We start from the raw sequence: 21,000 nt of genomic DNA on the forward strand, positions 1-21,000 counted from the left end.
CTTTCAGGAGCACAGACACGAAGCAGACGCCTCTCTTTGAGAGCAGCTGACTCAGAGTGTGTGTGCGTGCATCTGTGTATGTGTTTATCCCATGTTTTCAAGTGTATGTTCTCTATGCCCCTGAACCCCTCTTGTACTTTCTGAACTGCTTCGCTGGGTCCATGTGCCCAAGTGTTCAAGTGCTCTCCTCAGAGGGCTTCTGAGTCCAGCAGGCTGCATCACATCACTACTCATCCTCATGGATGTGATGGTGTCCTGCTGCTGGAACCGCAATGTGGGTCAGGCTGATGTGGTGGCAGCGGCGGCCTACTTTCAACTACCTGTGCCAGTTTTCCGTTAAGGATCTCACAGAGCCCCTGGGACTGGATATCCAGGATCAGGACAGTGTGTTACTTAAGGACGACGCCTTTTTAAATAAGTGGCTTTATTGAGTCCAGAGCAAGGACGGGGAGGTAGACCTTGCAGATACACCTGCAGCAGACTTTGTCTGTCTGGAATGCGAGTACGAGCCTAAACTTGGTATCAGCAATACACTGAAAACATGTAAAACCACCAAGGATTTTCTTAGGTTAAAGGAGTGTAAAAAAGGCCTTTTGACACACACAACAAAAAAATAGTTTTCTAATTTTTTTTAACATAGTGGAATTGTCACATCGAGTCTGGCTTTTTTTTTCTGGCATGTTTTTTTTTTTTTACCCACACAAATGCTCATTACCAAGAGAAGCTAATGAAGCTAAAGTTCTTTGTGAACAGGCTAAAATCAGCCAACTTGACAAATGCGCTTTTAAGGAGTGTATGCAAAAAGATGCCTCTAATATTCATAATTTTAATTTTCAAAACTTCAAATAAAAAAATTTGACTTGGTGAAAACAGGCTTTAAGTGTGAACCCAAGAAACTGTTCTGGATATTTAAGTGTTTAAGTTCATTAATGTTTCCTTAGTTCAATCAGCAGTGACCAGTATGAAGTCATATTTAAAGTGTACTGAGTCATACTGTACAGAAACCAATTTTTTTTTTACTTAAAGTCTCAGCTTACTTCTTCAATGTAGCTCTCCATAAAAGACCCACGGAACATGGCCGCCATCCAATCACAGCTGGAGATGAGCAGAGGCTTGTGGGCAGGCAGGTAGCCATCGTCCAGTTGGAACACCACATCTAAAACCAGTCGGAAAAGAGCACACATCTTGGCATGTGTCACAGAGTCGGGGCTACAGAGGGGGGAAGACAAACAGACAAACAACAGAGAGACAGACGAAGAGACAAATAGACAGACAAACAAATAATAAATAGACAGATAGACAGGGCTTGTAAGAAGACAGAAAAAAGTGAGGAAGGGGTTGTTGGTAGTTGGGGCTACAGCAGAAGGCTTACTCTGAGAAAATGTATCCATTGTCTATTGCTGAACTATAGCACTGGGTACACTATATAACTTTTAAAGTTGTAGCAGATTGTAAACAGACTTCTCTCAGAACAGATCTCAGATCTTTTTAATGGTGAATAAAAAAAATTCCATTGCACTCTAAACAACTAGGGATCATACACAAAAAAGGCACACTACCTAGGCCTGTTACAGTAACATTTTATAATATTCTTGTTTGGATTGTTTATAGTTTTGGGAGGAGGAACATGTCTGAAGCCCCTCCTCCTAATCTAAAATCCTATAAATACGATCTACCTTGCTAACCTGTTCATGAAGAGTCTTTGCAATCCTTCACTGTCCTGACTTCTCTTTTATCACTGATATCTTTATCCTCTCTCCATTTGCATATTCTGATCCTCTCTTCGACTGACGCCTGCAGCTGCCAACAAATACTGTGTTGTGTAGCTGTAGCTTAACATACAGTACAGCTTTACCTTTTCCAGGTTGCACAGGTGAAATTTTATTTGGCTAATAATATCAACTAACTATTTTTGCTCGCAGAATAATAGAAATATGTAAAATTTCACCTTCATGTGAATGTAAATTACAATAGATATACCTTATTGAGTAGAATTAAGCAGAGAATGAAAAATAAATAGTAAAATCAGAAAACTTCAAAATTCACTCTCAGCTATTAACTGATAAAACTGAACATGCTTTATAATCACTGTATTCAGACAAATGCAAAATTAACTGCTAGGTAAAAATTCAGTCCCCTAATCTTATTGGCTAAGCTCATACTGTATGTGAAGTTAACAGCGTAATGTTTTATAAGGGGATTCAGCAAAGCAGTCTTTGAAACATTCTTGGAATAAAGATGTTTGTTTAGTTCTGATTATCCATAAATCTGAAAACACGGAACTGTGAGCAGGGCTTCTTATTGCTTTCAGAATAGCTTCAGATGTCCAGCTTTTAGCTACAGATTGTGTTTGTTTGTTTTTTTTATCTCCTGTTATACCAACAACAGACAACTTTTGTAACATAATAGATTATCATTATAGCTGGACATAGAAGGTAAAAAAAAGGGTAAACTGTGGCCATAAAGAGATGCACATGGTCAGCAATATTTCTTAATTCATAGATTTTTTTTTAATTCAAATGACAATTGGTATGCATCTCCTCCTGGACAAGACCCTCTTGTCGCCCTTCCAACTAAAAACTGGAAGTGTAGTGCATTCTAAAATGATTTTCTGCTCATCACAATTGTACAGAGTGCATATTTGTGTTACTGTATCTTTCCTGTCAGCTCCAACCAGTCTAATCTCTAGTAAACTAGATGAAGATGTGCTAAAACATCCCAGAAGACCCCATTCATTTTTCTCTCCATTGTGATGGATAATGTGAACATTATCTAAAGCTGCTGGCTCATAACTGCATAATTATAGGCTTTTCATTGCTGCCACATGATTTTCTGATTATATAATTGCATTAAAAAGCACATATAAAGATTGTGTTCCAGATAGCTCACTGCTTAGTGAGGGTAAAGAACTATATGTTCTACAAAATATACCAAATTAGACAAACTAACCTGACCAGATTACTTTGGAGGTCCTTCACTTGTTTACAGTTACTGCCCCATCAGAAATCAGATACTATTGATGTTACGATTGTAACACAAAAGTGAAAAATGGGAAAATGCAGTTTAAAAGGCAGGTTCTGAGAGGTTATGAAAGGTTATGAGAGGTTAGTAGCAGCGCTTGTGATGAAGATGGAAATTGCATGTTGGAAGGAAAAGCTGGTAAATAATACAAACATGCACACAAAACACAAGACACGAGACACGACCACCACAGACACGAAGCAACACGCAGGGATTCTGAGAAACTAAACATTTCGTAACAATAGAACGAGAACAAAAACATAAAAGCAGAATTTTATGCAAAACATTTATAGAACAGACCAAAAGCCATTACCAACAACACTGCATTATAAGCAGTTCTATTCAAATTCCAGTGTGTACAGGAATTGAAAATAGAACAGCATGTGAATTTATCTGCTTTATAATGCTATAATGCACTTCTGAACTAGGATGAAAATGATGGCAATCCTTCATAATACACAGCAATATAACATACATACTCTATAACTGCTCTTTATGTTGCGTAATACACCTACATTGACTATCTTGACTACTTTGTTTACAGCAAAGTCCATTATAACAACAGGCAAACACTGAGTTGAGAACTAGACAATACTAAAGCCTGAAAAACTTCAGGGGCCTACCAGCGAAGGTGCCCTTGCACAGGCACTCTTTGATGCGGTTGGCGCGGCGCACATGGAAGGCTTTGGTGATTTCCTGGTTCATGAAGCTCTCACGGTTCAGCACGTTGGCCACCATCATGCGCAGATCAAACACCTCCAGAAGCTCAGCGATGGTGGCGACCTGCATCAGGTCGCTCCGGCCCTCGTCCAGATGCCCCGTGTACAGGTACTGCAGCACGGCCTGGGAGAGAAAGAGGACTACAGTTATACAACACAATAGCAAATTAAATGTTAAATTACTCAAGTCAAAATTCAAAATGCTGAGGTAGGTCTAATTTACTAGTAGACTGTTTTGAACAAATGGGGGTGCACTCTTGTTTAGAGCTTCTTCAAGTGATCTAGAGAAAAAAAAGACCACCCATACATACTACTGGAAACAGACAGAGGTGACATCATCAGGAACTGAACTTGTGCTTTGCCAATGGTAGAGCTGATTTCTTATTTTAAAAGTTGTATGTAAGGTCATTTGTACTCGCCATAGTCAGACGGCAATCGGCATGAGCTATAGGGTGTTGATAACTTGTCTAACTAAATCTATCTATCTTTGTGGTACATCTAATTGTGAAATTTGCTTTTGCATTAGTGTAGCATAACAAATAAGAGACTACCTAAAAATATTGAGTTTCTTTGATTTTACCAAATTGAAAATCTCTAAAATATAATCAAAAGGAAGATGGACGATCACAAGCCATCAAACCAAACTCAACTGCTTAAATTTGTGCCCCAGGAGTGGCAAAAAGTTATTTAAAAGCAGTGTGTAAGACTGGTGGAGGAGAACATGCCAAGATGCCTGAAACATGTGATTAAAAACCAGGGTTATTGCACCAAATATTGATTTCTGAACTCTTAAAACTTTATGAATATAAACTTGTTTCCTTTACATTATTTGAGGTCTGAAAGCTCTGCATCTTTTTTGTTAATTCAGCTTTCTCAATTTCTGCAAATAGAGGCTCTAAATGACAATATTTTTATTTGGAATTTGGGAGAATATTTGTCTATAGTTTATAGAATAAAACAACAGTGTTCATTTTACTTACATATACCAATAAATAGCAAAATCAGAGAAGCTGATTCAGAAACTGAAGTGGTCTCTTAATTTTTTCCAGAGCTTAATGTAGATTAGTTTAATAACTATAAAGTGTAGAGACCTTCATGGTATGCGTTTCCATGGCCGAGCAGCTCCATCCAAGCCTTATATCACCAAGCCTAAAGCAGGCAATATAGTGCATCTCTTTTAATGGAAAATCTCCATTTCCAGTGCTGTATGGTCCAGTAATGGGTCAATAGAAAGTACTGTATCAAAAATATACCCACTTTATTTTAAACAGAGCTAACAGATACAAAAATACATAGTTAAACGCCAACTCTCCTTCCCTGCCTTTGTTAGCATCTCACAAAAAAAACAGTGGTAGAAATTCTGTCAGCCAATTAAAATCACATATCAAAGTCACTGTGACCATCTCCTCTGTTCTGTGTTCAAAAGAACCACATGGATTCAGCTTTCCCCACAGCACAGAAAGCAGCAACCTCTCCCCTGCCTCAAGAAAATTCTGTTCATTATAATCTTCCTTCTGATCACTTTTAAAAATGCCCTTCTTCAACAGAAACATACTAATTTAACAAACCATTCATCCAGGGTTTTATTTCAACCTTTTCATTCATCTTTCCTAGAAATGACCACTACTCTACTATTCACCCTAGTCTTTCATCATGTAGTATAAATATACAGATTTAACTACAGCATTCAGTGCCTGTTTCAATACTTAGCATGAATCATGCATAAACGCACCAAACGCAGACAGTGCGTTAACAACCAAAACACATCCAGTAATATGCTTTGTGAAAAATATTTGTAGTTTAAGCAGTTAAACTAATGTTGTTGTTTGTTTCTTAATAAAGTGCCACACTCATGCTAATTGTTTGTTTGTTCCAACAAGATCCAAAAGTATGGTAGTCTCTCATGGTGACAATATGAGAATGGGATTACTTGTGACCGCTGTTAAATAAATCTGTTGTGTGAAAATAATTATCGCTTTTTGTACTTTCTGCCATTTATAAAAAGGTATTGAAAAAGGTACTGTCTGGGTATTGAGATTAAATTTAAGATCTCATAGCGGTATCTGTATTGAAATTTTTCAAACGATACCCAGCCCTAGTTTATGTTGTGTGTAAAATGTGATTGTAAAGTGTTCTTGGAAGGGGCGTCGTCTGGCCTGGGCTTCCGGGGCTTTAGCCCCGAATAATTCTCTAGCAGCCCCGAATCGTTTCGCTCAGCTCAGCTGTATTATTAAAAAGGAGACAGGTCACTGGCCGTTTGTGAATGGGAAATCTATTAATGCTAATCACTGAGCCAGTTCTAGGATAAAGTTCCGCCTTTCAGGAGAAACAGCCAATCAGCTTGCAGGTTTTGCGGAGTGTGGTGGGCTAGTAGGGAAGCCCACCCCCCATCTCTCTGGGGTGGATTTTTGAGGGGTTTTGAGTTCTTACAGTGGGTAGCAACACTGATGTTACAACTAATCTGGATAAACTGTGATTTTTCTTAAAGAAAGGTAGCAGAGCTAATCGTGTAAACTGTGATGAGATTGTTTCTGATAGCTGGTTAAAAGGACTCATCTCTGAATCAAAACACACAGATGAAACCCACTGTGTGATTAACAAATTACAGGCTGTGACAGTTAGTCAGTTAGCTTAACTTTAGAATTAGCTAGCTTAGATAGATAATCAAGGTTAGAGAGAAAAAATTCCCTGGTCCTTGAATTTCTAAAGGGTGCTATATGAATGTAACTTTATCAAAAATATTGATTGGATGGTTTTATCTTTTGGAGGAAGTGAATTCTAGCCTTTAGCTGAGCACTGCTTTGTGTAATGGGGAGTTTTAGCTATGATGGAATCTTAATTCTGTTTTTAAAATGTAACTAAGAAAGATGCATTTGCATTTCAGTTTAGGTTTGTTAAATCAAGGAAAACTAACTTTTTTATCACTAACCACCAGGACTTTATTTATAGTTCTTACCCGAAATGGTGCCTCTTGAATGAGCTCATCCATGGATACCACAGTCATGAGTCTTGGACGACCAGTTACTGGATCATCCACCCTCTCCAGACATACACCAATGAACCCCCTGCCCCATCCCAGAAGGGCACGGCCAGTTCCCAGGATTCCCGTGGGGCACTGACTCCTGGCCGGCAGGGCATTATCGCTTTGGGAAGTCCTCAGTGAACCCTGCTCCAGCAGGAGAGGCCTCTTAGGCCCCCTGGTTATCCCCTCACCATCTTTATCAATGTCCAGGCTCTTAGTGCGTCCTGCTTGCTCTTTGGCTCCTCTTCGGCTTTGCTCCTCCTCCTCGCTCCCCTCCAGGGTGTCCTCTCCTTCCTTGTCCTCCTCCGTGCCTCCAAGGTCCATGGTGAACAGGTCGTAGAACTTGGAGCAGGAAGTGGCTAAGTAGACCTTATGGGCAAATACGCGAGTGGCACCCCCTTGCAGAAGAAACAGCACATCTGCACATAAGGGCTGGCAGAAGAGGGAGTCAGGGCCTTCTCCGTCCATAGGAGGTGGGTCGGGGATGCCCACCACAGGCCGTGGTGGCCTGGGGGGCAGGAAGGGTGCCTGGAGGAGAGGGCGCTGGACCTTTTTGAGATGGGACTTCCAAAACTGAAGGTGGCGGCGAGAAATGAGAGCAGCTCGGATGGCGTTGTCGAAGACGTCCTTGACGCCGAACTGAGCCACGATGCTCGTCTCGTAATAGGGCACACCCAGTTCTTTAGCCACCTCGTGACCCCGCTCTGGTGGAAGGATGTCTGTGGGTTTTATGGGTCTGAAGGAGAGAGTAAAATAAAAAGGGAAAAACAAGACAAATGTATTATATACATCTCTTCACATATATTGCACCCATCTGTTTAGGCCTTTTTTTTTACTTTTCACTTTTTACTTTTACCTAGTCATTAACCAATCTTTAAAATACATATTCATCTAAGATATACCTACCTATCCACTTATTTTGCCTATCTATTAACATATCTTTTACTTACACAAACATCCAGATTAAGCCTGTTTTATCTATATTTTCCCATCTCTTTTATCTATCCATTTTCACAACTTTTATCTATTTATCTATATATTTACCAAACAACATTTTTGATCTCTTTAGACACTAATTTAGATCTTTTATCTACCTTTTTACCTATGTGCCCCCCTTAGTGCTCTACAATAAAACAATAACGATATTTATCACTAAATAACTTTCCCTCGATGGAAATGTAAGCCACAATCGACTTTGATATAACTTGTTCCAAGAATGTTTCTGACAGACAATGGAAACAGCCAATTTTAAAACGTTTTGAAAACTATATCCTGATAAGCATTTTTTTACATATTGCCCAGCCCCAATCCCCCTACTTTTATGGACCTATCCACTTATCCTTTATATGTCTATCCAGGTTCTTCTATCAATCCAGCTACTCATGCAGTCAAAGATGCTCCTAGGAATGGATCTATAACCCACTGATTTAATAGCACTGATCCTGTAAGTGGAAGTTTATGATAAAGGACTGATCATATAGATGCTGTATATTTTTTCTGAGCTTATTAATACACTGCAGTAATAAAACTTCTATAAGCTTGATTTCTAAAAGTGCATATCACACCACTCTGGTGAAATAAAAGTGAGAAGGTGTGGGATGTGGGCCGTACTTGGCCAGGGGCCGGCGGGCCCGGTTGACAGCATCCAAGTCAGCATAGCGCAGGTCCAGCTGGCAGCCCACCAGGATGATGGGGGTGCGGGGGCAGAAATGCTTAATCTCGGGGTACCACATGGTGCGGACGTGGCGCAGGGAGTTCGGGTTGGCCAGGGAGAAACATAGCACCACCACGTCAGACCTGAAAAAGTGGAGATGAGTTTTATTTTAGTAAAAGGAAGTAAAAACCACAAGAATAAAAACCCTGGATCCTACAAATGAAAACATTGAATAAATGAATATATGAATGAAGTTACACTTATATAGCACTTGTCAAAAAAAAAACAAGGATGCATTTACAGTCAACACTCTGTACAGTACATACAATCTTTCGCACAGCAAACTCTAAACCAGAAACAATCATCCACCTGAAATACTGAACTAAGGCACTTAGTACTTTTAGAATGACCAATTAGAAAACAATTTAGAGTGATCAGCTAAACTGATCACCATGTTGAGTGTTGGAGTTCCCCGAGGAAAGCTACGTGGACACAAGGAAAACATGGAAAGTTCACACAGACAGGGACTTGAACCAAAGACCCAAGCAATGAAAGGCAAACGTACCAACCACCAATTCACCTTGGTGGTCTTGGTGTCTTTCGGGGAGAAGTCAGTTCAAAATTCAATGTAAATGTTATTGTCAAACCCTGCACAGATATGATTAATATGGCTGAATTAAATAATAGTTGGAAAAAATAGCACAAAAAAGCCCTTCCGATGGTCATCCAAGGTGAAAAGACCCAATAATTTACAGCAAGCAATTGCTACTTAATAAAGTAATTCTGTGCTTGGTAGGTTTTTCCACTGAGATGATAAAATGCTTAGTATTCGATACTTTGAAATACATTTTCAAATACTGTGGTTTTGTAATTGCTTTTTCATTAATGTTGTTAATACCATAACTGCAGCAATCCTCAAAGAGATAATTCACTCTGGAGTTGAAGAGGTCACCGCACACATAGACTGCTTATTGTACTTAGCCTATTCTTCCCTGAAACATAAATGAATGAGGTGAATGCATGAAGTTGTGCTCATGCTGCTGGCCATTAAGGAGATAAATAACTCTCTAGAGTGCATGTGCGGGATGTATGCATTTGTGTGGGTCTTTTTGTGTGTGTGTTGGTGGTCCTGGGCTTCCTACAATAAAAGAAAGCGTAGTCCCTCCGTTACATAAGTTCCTAAAGCCCTCCAGGAGGCCGATGCCCTACTGCCGGTCCTGGAATAGTGTTCCATTCATGCTGTGATATTCAACTGTGCAGCTGCACCTGTGCTAAAATAGGCTGCTTTATTGCTGCTGTCATAACCAACCTTTATTTCTCCAAAGGTGCCACTTCATACACTTGTCCAAAGTAAGAAATCCATTTACAGAACATAACAGGACTGTATTCCTTGTATGTACTCCAATTTTTATAGAAATTACATGATAAACTGTCCTTTCAGCTTCTTTCTAAGAAACCAGAAAACTGGTTTGCATGGTCGACAACAACCCAAAACCCACAAAAGCACAGTTCTACTATGCACCAGAATCACAGTATACACTTAAGCAAGTTTCACATCTCCATTCAATTAAGATGAGCCACTCAGCCATCACTTCACCATTTGTTGAGCCATATAACCCCATAAAAAAACACTGCGCCAACTGGTGGTGGTAGCAACAAGCTATGCAAATGTTTCGTAGCCAGTGGAACCTATAGTACATCCCACAAAGGTAGCAGAGTATATTGAAGAAGAACATCGTAGAGATAAGTAGTTCTCAAACTGTGGTATACATCCAGAAATTTTACAGCACAAAAGGATTAAGATTAAGAATTAGGATTAAGGATTTCATAACTGTTCATAACTTTACATTTTGTCAATGGTAACCTAAATCACTTAGCCTGTTAACACAAGGCATTAACATCTATATTTGGTGATCAGATCCCATTAGGATTATTCTCTATACAGCTCTGGAAAAAAATAAGAGACCACTCAAAAATAATAGATGGGTTTCTTTGATTTTACCAAATTGAAAACCTCTGGAATATAATCAAGAGGAAGATGGATGATTAAAAGCCATCAAACCAAGCTGAACTGCTTGTTATCCAAAAGCAGTGTGTAAGACTGGTGGAGGAGAACATGTCAAGATACATGAAAACTGTAATTTAAAACTAGGGTTATTCCACCTTATATTAATATTTGAATTAAAACTTTATGAATATGAACTTGTTTTCTTTGCATTATTTGAGGTCTGAAAGCTCTGCATCTTTTTATTTATTTATTATTATTTCAGTAATTTCTCATTGTCTGCAAATAAATGCAGAACATTACATTTTTATTTGGAATTTGGGAGAAATGTTGTCCGTAGTTTATAAAATAAAACATTATTAATTTTACTCAAACCTATAAATAGCAAAATCAGAGAAACTGATTCAGAAACTGAAGTGGTCTTAAAAAGACCCACAGGACACATTGTGATTGGATTACAAAACCACACTAAAACTGCATTCACATTAAGCTGGTTCACATTTACCACAAGTGTGCTATCCAAATACAAAAAACATGCTGACATCAGGTGTAAACAAGCCCAATAATACACAGTCAGAGACTCATTAGGGCTTAGCAAGCTATTAATCCATATCAAAGTGCACAGACAAATCATCCTGTGGACCAGCTGACTATAAACGGTCAATGTTCATATCTCTCTCTCTCTGTATGTGTTTATGTGTGTCTGTTTTGAAGCAATGAAAGTGGGCAACTGTGTCAAATGTTATGACAAAACACTAAACACCCATATCTGTCCATAGCAATGATTTACTATGTGCCATAATGAATAACGAATGGCTGTTGAAGCACATCACAAAGGTCAGGAGCAGAATGTTATGTAATGAGCGTCTGGCTCTCTGGAATAAGAGGAATGTGGAGCGCGGCAAAGTTCAAACTCCTGCCACTCTGTCAGCCTGACTGCACTGTACACACACACACACACACACACACACACTCCTGCACTTGGCTCTGAGATAAACATCTGAGTTAACTGGGGCTATCCCAGATCACTGACACTGCATTAAAGCAAACACGCAGGGCTGCTACAATAGGTTAAATTTACTGCAGTCTCTGTTAACTTCTACATTAATATTTTAACCCAAATTAATTATTTTACCAACTTCCTCCTGTAATTCACTCTATTTACACAACCTGGTGACCAATTTTTTTATTTAGTCATGTTAACATAACGTCGCTACTGTTGAGTTGGGAAAGTACATAATTTTCTTTTTATTATTATTGCTGAAATTAAATCTCATAACTAACTCTATTCTAAATCTGTTCTGCAATCCTCTCTCGCTATGTTCTTCAGACACAGTTAAACAAAAATCCCACTGTGTTGATTTTACACTGATTCTGTGATCATTTTAAATTTAAATATTTGTTATTATATGTTTCAGTGTTGAGAAGGAAAAATGTGATTAATTGTATTAATCATATTACATATTAAACATATTACTGAGTCCTAGTGTTGTTTTTCTACTATTTCATTTCAGCAAACGTTTTAAGCACATTTCTTCCTCATAGACGATGTTTCCCCACTGTCCTTCCATCTTCTTAGATGTTTTCTCTGCGTGATGCATGCCAATAATTTGACCCCTCTGAAACAAATTAACATCTTTTCCACCACCACAGGTGCACAGTGTCTTTCCACATGGTTATTTAACAAATGAGAAGCTACTCACTACATCAGGTAGGGTTAATTGACTTGTTTTAAGCTGAAACAATCTCCCATGCAGTAAGTATCCAATGAGAGGTTCTTATTATTTTTTTAGTTAAATATTATGTAAAATGTTTGTGGATGCCCTTTTTAAAGAGTGAATTCAGCTGTACTACGGATCCATGCACCCATTCTCTACATTCTCTGTGTTCAAATGTAAAAAACACTTGTGTAATCTACAGGGGTTGGACAATGAAACTGAAACACCTGGTTTTAGACCACCAGGCTCTGGTGAAAACAGGAGAGTTGATGTGCACAATGAATTCTGCCGTGATTTGAGCAGCCGTGGTTTTATGTTTTTTGGATACAATCCGTGTTAGCACCCGAACATCCCTTTCAGACAGCTTCATCTTACAGCGTCCACAGTTAATCCTGTTGGATGTGGTTTGTCCTTCTTGGTGGTATGCTGACATTACCCTGGATACCGTGGCTCTTGATGCATCACAAAGACTTGCTGTCTTGGTCACAGATGCGCCAGCAAGATGTGCACCAAAAATTTGTCCTCTTTTAAACTTGTATCTCACCCATAATGTTGTGTGCATTGCAATATTTTATGCAAAACTGTGCTCTTACCCTGCTAATTGAACCTTCACACACTGCTCTCACTGGTGCAATGTGCAATTAATGAAGATTGGCCACCAGTCTGCTCCAATTTAGCCATGAAACCTCCCACACGAAAATGAAAGGTGTTTCAGTTTCATTGTCCAACCCCTGTATATACCTATATCTATAAACCCTGTCAAAAGAACAGGACACTGATATTAAGCTACATGTGATACCAACCAAACATCAACCCACTCCACATCAGCACTGGGCTGAAGAAGCAGTGCAGTGGAAACATGTTCCCTGGAGTGATGGACCTCCGTCCAGTACTTAAACTGGTTAAGCTAGACTGGTGTAACTGTGGTACAACTAATCATTCCATACCTGATCATACTAGTCCACAAAGAGTAGGGTGTTGCTGGTACTTTTTAGCACTCTATTTTGGAATAAACACTGCATGAGAAGGTTTCCAGAAACTCTTGGTATTATTAATGTGATGTTTATGATGTTTATGATGATCTGGTTTTTAAAAGTAAAAGCGAAACGAATCTCTGTTGATTCACTGAGGTTTTGTCTTAGGCCTAAACAAATTGCCAGGTAAAAACGGCCTTATCATACATGTATTTGATGCATAAACAAAACTGTTTACCTCTATATCACCTATACCAGTTAACCACATAAAAACACATGACTTCTCAGAAGTTCACAGATCTTCTATTGAGCTGAAATGTAGCTCATTGTGTAAAGAAAAACAGTGGTTAAGGTGGTGAGCATGTTTGTGTGTGTGTGTTCATACATGACTGATGAGGGAGGAAGGATATTTGGTTCTGTGTTTCCAACAGGGGACAGAGACATTAGCCCCACTGAATCCTGCCCGGCCCATCCGGGGAGGGCGGAACAGCTGATCTGAGCTGAGTGTATCAGCTGACTGCAGTATCCAGAACAGCGCACTCATGCTCTGCTTTGCACACACACACACACACACACACACACACACACAGTGCTGGGTGACATATCGTCTCCTCTGGCATACTGGGGTATTGGTGTCACACTGTGGTTTACCAGACACTTAGCACACTTATCTGCACAGAAACTCCGGCATTTACTGGAGCTCTACATTTACAGTTTTAGCAGAACCGAAAATGACTCTGAATTTCCTGTTTTTTTTTTTTCTGAAAATCTAGTTTTTTTTTTTCTTGTGGGTTTCTCTATGGCTGCTTGAACTGAACTGCGTGTGAAAGTTTATTATTGTAGCTGATTAGCAAACTATGCATGGAGCCATGAATTCTATGCAGGGCTGTGAGATAATATCTCAAATCTATATCACATTTAACAATTCACATACCACAATTAACTAGAATTGGCTCAGTATTTAAGTTCTCCTCAATGTTGTTCTGGGACAGCTCTGAAATCACTTGAATAAAAGTGCATGCATTAAGAAAATTAACAAAAAAAAAAAATCATAAATGACATGTAATCAGAGATCAGATCAGAGGTTCTGAATGTCCGTATTGATAAATTATTATTATTATATTAATTGAATTTAACTGCCTATTCCAAGTTTTATGAATACTGGAAAATTATTATTACAGTTCTAGGTATATTGGCCGAGTTATTGAATGCATATCAACAAACGCTTGAAGAAAAGAGGAAGAACTTTTCGCTGCTCAGTCTTTTATGAAGTGCTCTCTAAAGTTGTTAAAGTCGTCTTTGTCTGTTTCTTGTTTCAGGACCTGTTTAGCAACCAATCACAGGCTTTATTCTGTAGTGTTCTGTAGTGTTTGTATCTGTGGAGTTTGACTATCTGTCATAAACAATTACATAACATTATAAGCATGGTATTTACTTGTTTTCTTATGAATTGCATTACCATTGCTTGTAAAAATCAGGCTATCATATTGATATGTTAATGGACAGGTTTAACAAACAAACCTTATAAAGCAATTGGTTTACATTGGTTTACAGTGGTTTTCTGAAAATAGAAATTTGCAAGATGGTGTTCCACAAGGCTCTGTATTAAGGCCCTCACTATTTACATTTACAGTCCCATTTACACATTATTCATAAACACTCGATTTTTTTTTTTTTGTATTTTAATTATGTACTTTACTGTGACAGCCTCATCAAATTCAGCAACACAGTAACAGAATAGAACAATTAGTTTGGGACATAATGCAGACATTATACACAAACATAGTCGTGTCTTTTAGCCTCGTGATGCTTTTATGTGTGTCAGCCCAGTCAGATTAAGCGACAAAGTAACACAAAATGGGACATTGTGTTGAAGACATAAAACTCTGGATGACCAGGAATGTCTTCAGGCTAAAATCTGATAAGAGAGATGAACTGTCATTGGTTCCCAAATCCTTCTGAAATAAGGTTACAGATTTTATCATTGACCTAAATGTTTTTTTGTGTGGCACCACGTAAGTCGGATGCTAGATTATTTTTACAATGCTCCTACACATGTTTCTCTAGGGCTGAATTTTATCACTTATTTTATCACTTTTTCTTTAGTTTATTAGTTTTAAAGCTTTAATTACATACAATTGAAGCTAATATAATAAATTATTGACTGTGGTTATCCTGCTGTACTAGTTCAAAACATGACATCCAGAGTATTGTTTGCTTATGATATGAAAGCTTTTAATAGCACATCTGGCATATCTTGCTGGCTTATGTGTTAAAGTGTTATATCCTGTCCAGATCACTTTCACACTTAGTTTGCTGTGGCATATTGCAAATACTGCAGCTCACTTACTGCTCGGGTGGTGCAAGATCCTTTTCTTATATGTATTAATATTTGTTACCTTCTATAAGTTAATATATTGTTTTATTTGTTATTTTTGTCCTGTTCTTTATTAAATATCTACTCAAGTAGAAGTATAGATACTAGGGTTTTAAAATATTTATGTAAAAGTAGTAGTTGTAGTATTAACTTAAGCTTTTTACTCTTTAAGTAAAAGTATAAAAGTACTGGTTTCAAAACTACTTAAAGTATAATAGTAAAAGTAATGTAAAGGGAAAAACGACATTAAGGACAAAAGCTTAGGCCGCACCACATATAGGCTGCTATAATGACTATAATTTTATATTAAAATGTTAATGTTAATACGTTTGGGATGCCCTAGGCTCCCTTTTTTAGCTGCATATGTGCAAATTGTAAATTAATGTATTTAAGTACAATGCAAAAATATTAAAGTTAAACCTTAGTTGGAACTTTTCTAGACCTCGAGTTCTCTTGAGTCTCTTGAGTCACGGATCATATTCATACTAGGCTGCATACGGTGTTGGAATGGTATATGTTTATACTTCTCTACATCCAGTCTCAATCAGATTCACTCTATCTGGATGGAGAGATTTATCTGGATAGGGTGTTTTTGAACACTTAGAAGCTGGAATGAAAACAAGCAGAAATGAAATAGGAGTAACGAGGCTATTTTTTTTTAAAAAAGGAGTAGAAGTAAAAAGTCATCTGAGAAATAATTACTCCAGTAAAGTACAAATAACCAGAACTTCTACTAAAGTAAGGTAACAAAATATTTGTTCTCCAATACTCGACACCTCGGTTTAGTAAAAATCCATAGCAAATTAGCAAAATCACTGCACTCAAATTTATATGTATAGCCTTTTAAAAACGTGAAAATGCTGTTTCCCTATTGTATTCCTTATTCTATTTGTTTGTTCCAACTGGCTAAAATAAACTATTTGCTGTAATACGCCTTGTGTATTCTGTAAACGTCTTAGAGCATTTTAATACTTTATCTTCTCCCCTTGGCTCAGCTCGCCTCTGGGATCCCTCACTAATAGCCACTGAGCCGAAATAGCATTGCTGATCTACTGATCCTTCTCCACCCGGCAAACGAGCCTCCACGCGGCCCAATTGGCCCTGCTTATGGTGCGTGAGTGTGCCAGCCAGAAGGATTATGCTGGTAACCAAACCTTGGCAGGACTACAAGTACCATTAGCAAGAGTAAGGGAAGATGAGAGGATACAGTCAGGTGAGACTAAACATGGAAGTATGGGGTGTGGACCGCAGGGTGGACAGCTTACAGGTTTAAGTTCATCACGTTCCACTGACCTGCCATAAGCGAAGCGTCTGTCTTTGTGATGATCTCCGAACGTGTCCCACAGTCTGAGGGACACGCTGACTTCATCCACTACATCCCTTGATCTTTCCAACACCTACAGATGAGAGAAAACATGTTTAATTTAGCTTATATACTTGTTTGTTCAATGCAAACACTATGAGTATCTTTATTATTTCAGTTTTTACACTACATTGATCGATAGAAATGCTCCAAAACTGATAATAATACAGTTAAACCCTCAAATCTTAACTTTTTAAATCTTTATTCATTTTTCAGCTCTACTAAGCATACAGGACCCTTCTTTTTTACCATGTTCTAAACTGGTCAGGACCCCACAAAACCACAACAGAACAAGTATTCTTTGGATGGTGGGTTACTCTTAGCACTGCAGTGACATTGACATGGTGATGTATTTGTAATAGTAGTGTGTGTTGTTCTGTGTGAGTATGAGTATGAGTATTAGTATGGTGTGTATGCCCAGTTCAGGGTATAAAACCGTGATCTATTACAGGAAATGCAGTGTAGTTACCCACTACGCTAAACCTCCTAGGACCTGGCGTCCACATGGACATTACATTTTGGGTTGTCTAGACCACAACACAAAATATTGCTCTACAAGGGCCTGGTGTCCTCTTATGAGGCCATTATACAGTCACCTAGAGGAGGCAGAAGAGTTTAACACGTTACAGTTTCGATTTCGTTCTGAAATTTAAATAAACAGTAAATACCAATACCGTAAATATTTATGTTTTTTACTTTATGTCTTCATGTTGAAGCAGTACTTCAAATGAGCCATATTGCTCAAAGTGGCACAATTGTTGTTTCAACTTTTGTTTTGTACTTGGCCAAAAATGGTGCTGTGTTCAGGTACTAAATAAATGTTTTGCACATTTAAACTAACTGTGACTTTACTGTGTTCTATCGAAATATAAAACTAAAGTCCTCATAGGTGGACATAATTTTTCTCAGAAACTACATAATGTAAAATGATAATTCTTTGTTTTTACACTAATCAGTTTGTGTCTTAGGAGGTTAAGCTTAAACTTTGTACATAAACACACACAGTGAAACATTAACTTCCAATTGAAAGCAGAAGTTTACATACACTATGTAAAAAGACACATAAGCATGTTTTTCTCACTGTCTGAAATGAAATCAGAATAAACCTTTCTTGTTTTAGATCAATTAGGAATGATATTCTCAGGCTTGCAAGCTTCTCCCTATTTCTTCCAAATGTAACAATCATATGGGCTGTCCCAAATTGTTTAAAAGCATGGTAATCTTAATGTACGTAAACTTTTGACTTTGCAGAAACTAATAAAAATGGCTAAAAAATTCTCTCTCTCTCATTATTCTGGCATTTGGCAAATACAAATAATTTTGGTAATCCTAATTGACCTAAAACAGATTCTGATTTCATGTCAGACAGTAAGAAAAACATGCATATGTGTCTTTTTATATAGTCTATATAAACTTTGGTAACTGGTTTCAACTGTACCTTCCGGCCATGTTCTTTACAGACGCACTTAGTCTGAATGAATTAGTCATTGAATCTGAAAATGTTGTCTTTAAGGAATCAACACACTTTTGCGTCCTATTTTCACTGACGCAATTCACACTTTTTTTTTTGTTTTTGCTGATGATATAAACGCCCAATTTATGTAACCCACTTCCCTTGGGTTTCTAACAATAGAAATGTATTATTTATTTGTGTACGTTCCAATATGTTGTGCAGAATACATACAACACAGCACAGGCCTACCCACCTCCTGGCACACACGGTACTGGTCGATGGCCCAAACGGTTGGCACGTGGGTGGCGAGCAGCTGGTACTGGGTGAGAGTGGCGTTGCAGGCACGGGCGCAGATGAGGCGGGTCTTACCCACCGCGTTATCACCAACCACCACACATTTTATGGTCTCCACATTAGGCCTTTCATAGTCTGTGTCTATATCCATGGAGAGGGCCCTGCAAACAAAGCAAGAGAGAGAGGTACATGAGGTGCCAGTGAAAAGGTGGAGGTGAAAACGTTCAACAATATAGGAGGAACAATATAGTCTATTATTCTTTAGTAGGGATGTACAATGTGGACAAAAATTAATGCAATGTGCAATAACGCTTTTGAAAATCCTGATTAAGATCCTAAGCTACAAACTACTAAATTTCTTTGGTTTGTCGATACTTGGCTTGGCTACATTTCTGTTTCATTTTCCCAGAATGAGAAGTAGATTGATGTGAGCATTCACTGTGGACATCTACCTCACTCTATTTCAATCTACCAGACTCTGCCTCGCTCTACCTCCAGCCTTTTTTTATGTAACATGAGTCTGCAGCGTGAAAAGCTCCCTCTGTTGCTGCATGTGGGTAATGCAGTCTAAGTTTGCAGTTCTTGCAGCTATTGTAAAGTCTTTATCATGAAAATGTAAAAAAAATATGATTAATCTGAGTTTGTTGATACTTGGCTTGGCTACACTCATGTCCAGTATAAGAAGCAGCTTCCAAAGTTTAGTCATGTGACTCCTTTGCTGCTTTCTCTCTACTGGCTTCCTGTTGCCGCCCACATCAAATTCAAAACCCTAACATTGGCCTACAAAACCAAAAACAGACCAGCTCCTTCATACTTGATGGCACTGATGGTCAAAGCCTGACCATGTACCAAGAGCTTATGGATCTTCGAGCACGGCTCGGCTCGACCCACCATCTCTCAAGACCAACAGAAAACAAACATCCCGACCCTTCTCTGTGCTGGAGGACCAAGGTGGTGGAACAAACTTCAAAAGCAGACTGAAGACTCATCTTTTTAAAGAGTTCCTAAACTAATCTAATAAAAATTATTAATAATTCTCCAAGGGTTCTAAACTTTAAGATTATCAAGCTTTGTGTATCTCTTGATCCTAGTCTCTGCAAACTAGCTATAGATATTTTGAAGTAAAAAAAGAAGCACTGTTTTAGTCGCTCTGGATAAGGGCATCTGCTAAATACCTTTTTTATGTGAGCATTAACCTCACTCTATTTTAATCTACTCAACTCTGCCTCACTCTACCTCCAGCCTATTTATAACATAAGCACAGTCTGCATGAAGCGTGAACAGCTCACTCTGTTGCTGCTAGGTGAAATGGTGTCTCGATTTCACAGTTACCGCAGCTATTGTAGTGTATATTGTAAAAAAATAATTATGATTTATATAAGTTAGCATGAATAGGTCGTCGCTATTAACTGTGAAGTGTCTACGGATTATTCTTCCACTAAATGTACGCAATGTCATATCAGCCTCCCAGAACCAGACACTTACTTATGCGCCGTTCCAAAGGTTCACTTCAGTTCTCCCTAATTTTCCGAAGAGCATCAGGACGGCCTACCTGGAAATCTGTCAGGGCTGAGGCTGCTAGCAGAGAGCAAAGCCCAGTGGCAGAGTTTATTTTGGAAAAGTGCGCCTGGCTCCCATCTGCTACAGCAGATTACAAGAAAGCCTGTGCTTTCATGCACACACATGCATACATACACACACATACCCACTCACCCACCCAACCACCCACCCACCCAGGCAAAAAGAACACACACATACCCATTACCTTCTTAAAAGGATTTTCTTAGATTGGACAACCGAGCAGCATGAACAACAGTACATGCTGCTGTAACTGGATATTCATGACAACAACAAAAAAAGCCCTTTGTGGATGCTAACAGGATCAGCAAGCAGAGAGAGGAACTCAGCACTACTCTTTCTCAGGCCGAAGAGAAGAAGAGAAGGATGAGGAAGAGTTTACCAAGGTGTCGGAAGAAAGAACTGGCTATGCTGAGTCATTACTGTCCCTGTGAGAAGGCTAAACACTGTTGAATGAAGGGTAGCTCTGGGTACAAATGATGGTATGATGGCATGATGGTAGTGGTTCAAAATAAATAAATAATTAAAACAAAAAACTCAACAAGCCTGTTGTATTGGACATGTATTTGGAGGTATGTTCAGAAAGCTTGGCTCTGTGTCAAGAAAATCATTCAGATTATTGTGTGTGTATTATGACTTGTCCATTTTGGGCATAGTAATATGAATCAAAGTACTGGGTGGAACTTAAAAAGGCACTAAACCCCACTATTTTTTCATGAATAGTTAAAATGTGTTCCTTTAAACTAATGAAACATACCAGTCCTGCTTAAAATTGTATAAAAATTCCTAATATTTAAAAATGCTTTTATTGCAGTCATGGGT

General features: G+C 38.5%; 1 protein-coding gene across 3 annotated transcripts in view; it reads right to left on the reverse strand.

Annotated features, from left to right (window-relative positions):
• rhobtb4 (Rho related BTB domain containing 4) overlaps positions 1–21,000 on the reverse strand; it is an 87,994-nt gene that overhangs the window by 21,873 nt on the left and 45,121 nt on the right. For all 3 annotated transcript variants that reach the window (XM_022667442.2, XM_007258315.4, XM_022667441.2), the window contains 6 exons: positions 18,560–18,761; positions 16,784–16,887; positions 8,374–8,559; positions 6,697–7,498; positions 3,645–3,864; positions 1,038–1,156 (listed from right to left, as the gene is read on the reverse strand). In XM_022667442.2, the coding sequence (XP_022523163.2) occupies positions 1,038–1,156; positions 3,645–3,864; positions 6,697–7,498; positions 8,374–8,559; positions 16,784–16,887; positions 18,560–18,751 (1,623 nt within the window). In that variant the 5' untranslated portion in view covers positions 18,752–18,761. The remainder of the gene's footprint in view (positions 1–1,037; positions 1,157–3,644; positions 3,865–6,696; positions 7,499–8,373; positions 8,560–16,783; positions 16,888–18,559; positions 18,762–21,000) is intronic.

This window comes from Astyanax mexicanus, chromosome 22 (genome assembly GCF_023375975.1).
Source record: "Astyanax mexicanus isolate ESR-SI-001 chromosome 22, AstMex3_surface, whole genome shotgun sequence".
NCBI classification, from domain to species: Eukaryota; Metazoa; Chordata; class Actinopteri; order Characiformes; family Acestrorhamphidae; genus Astyanax; species Astyanax mexicanus.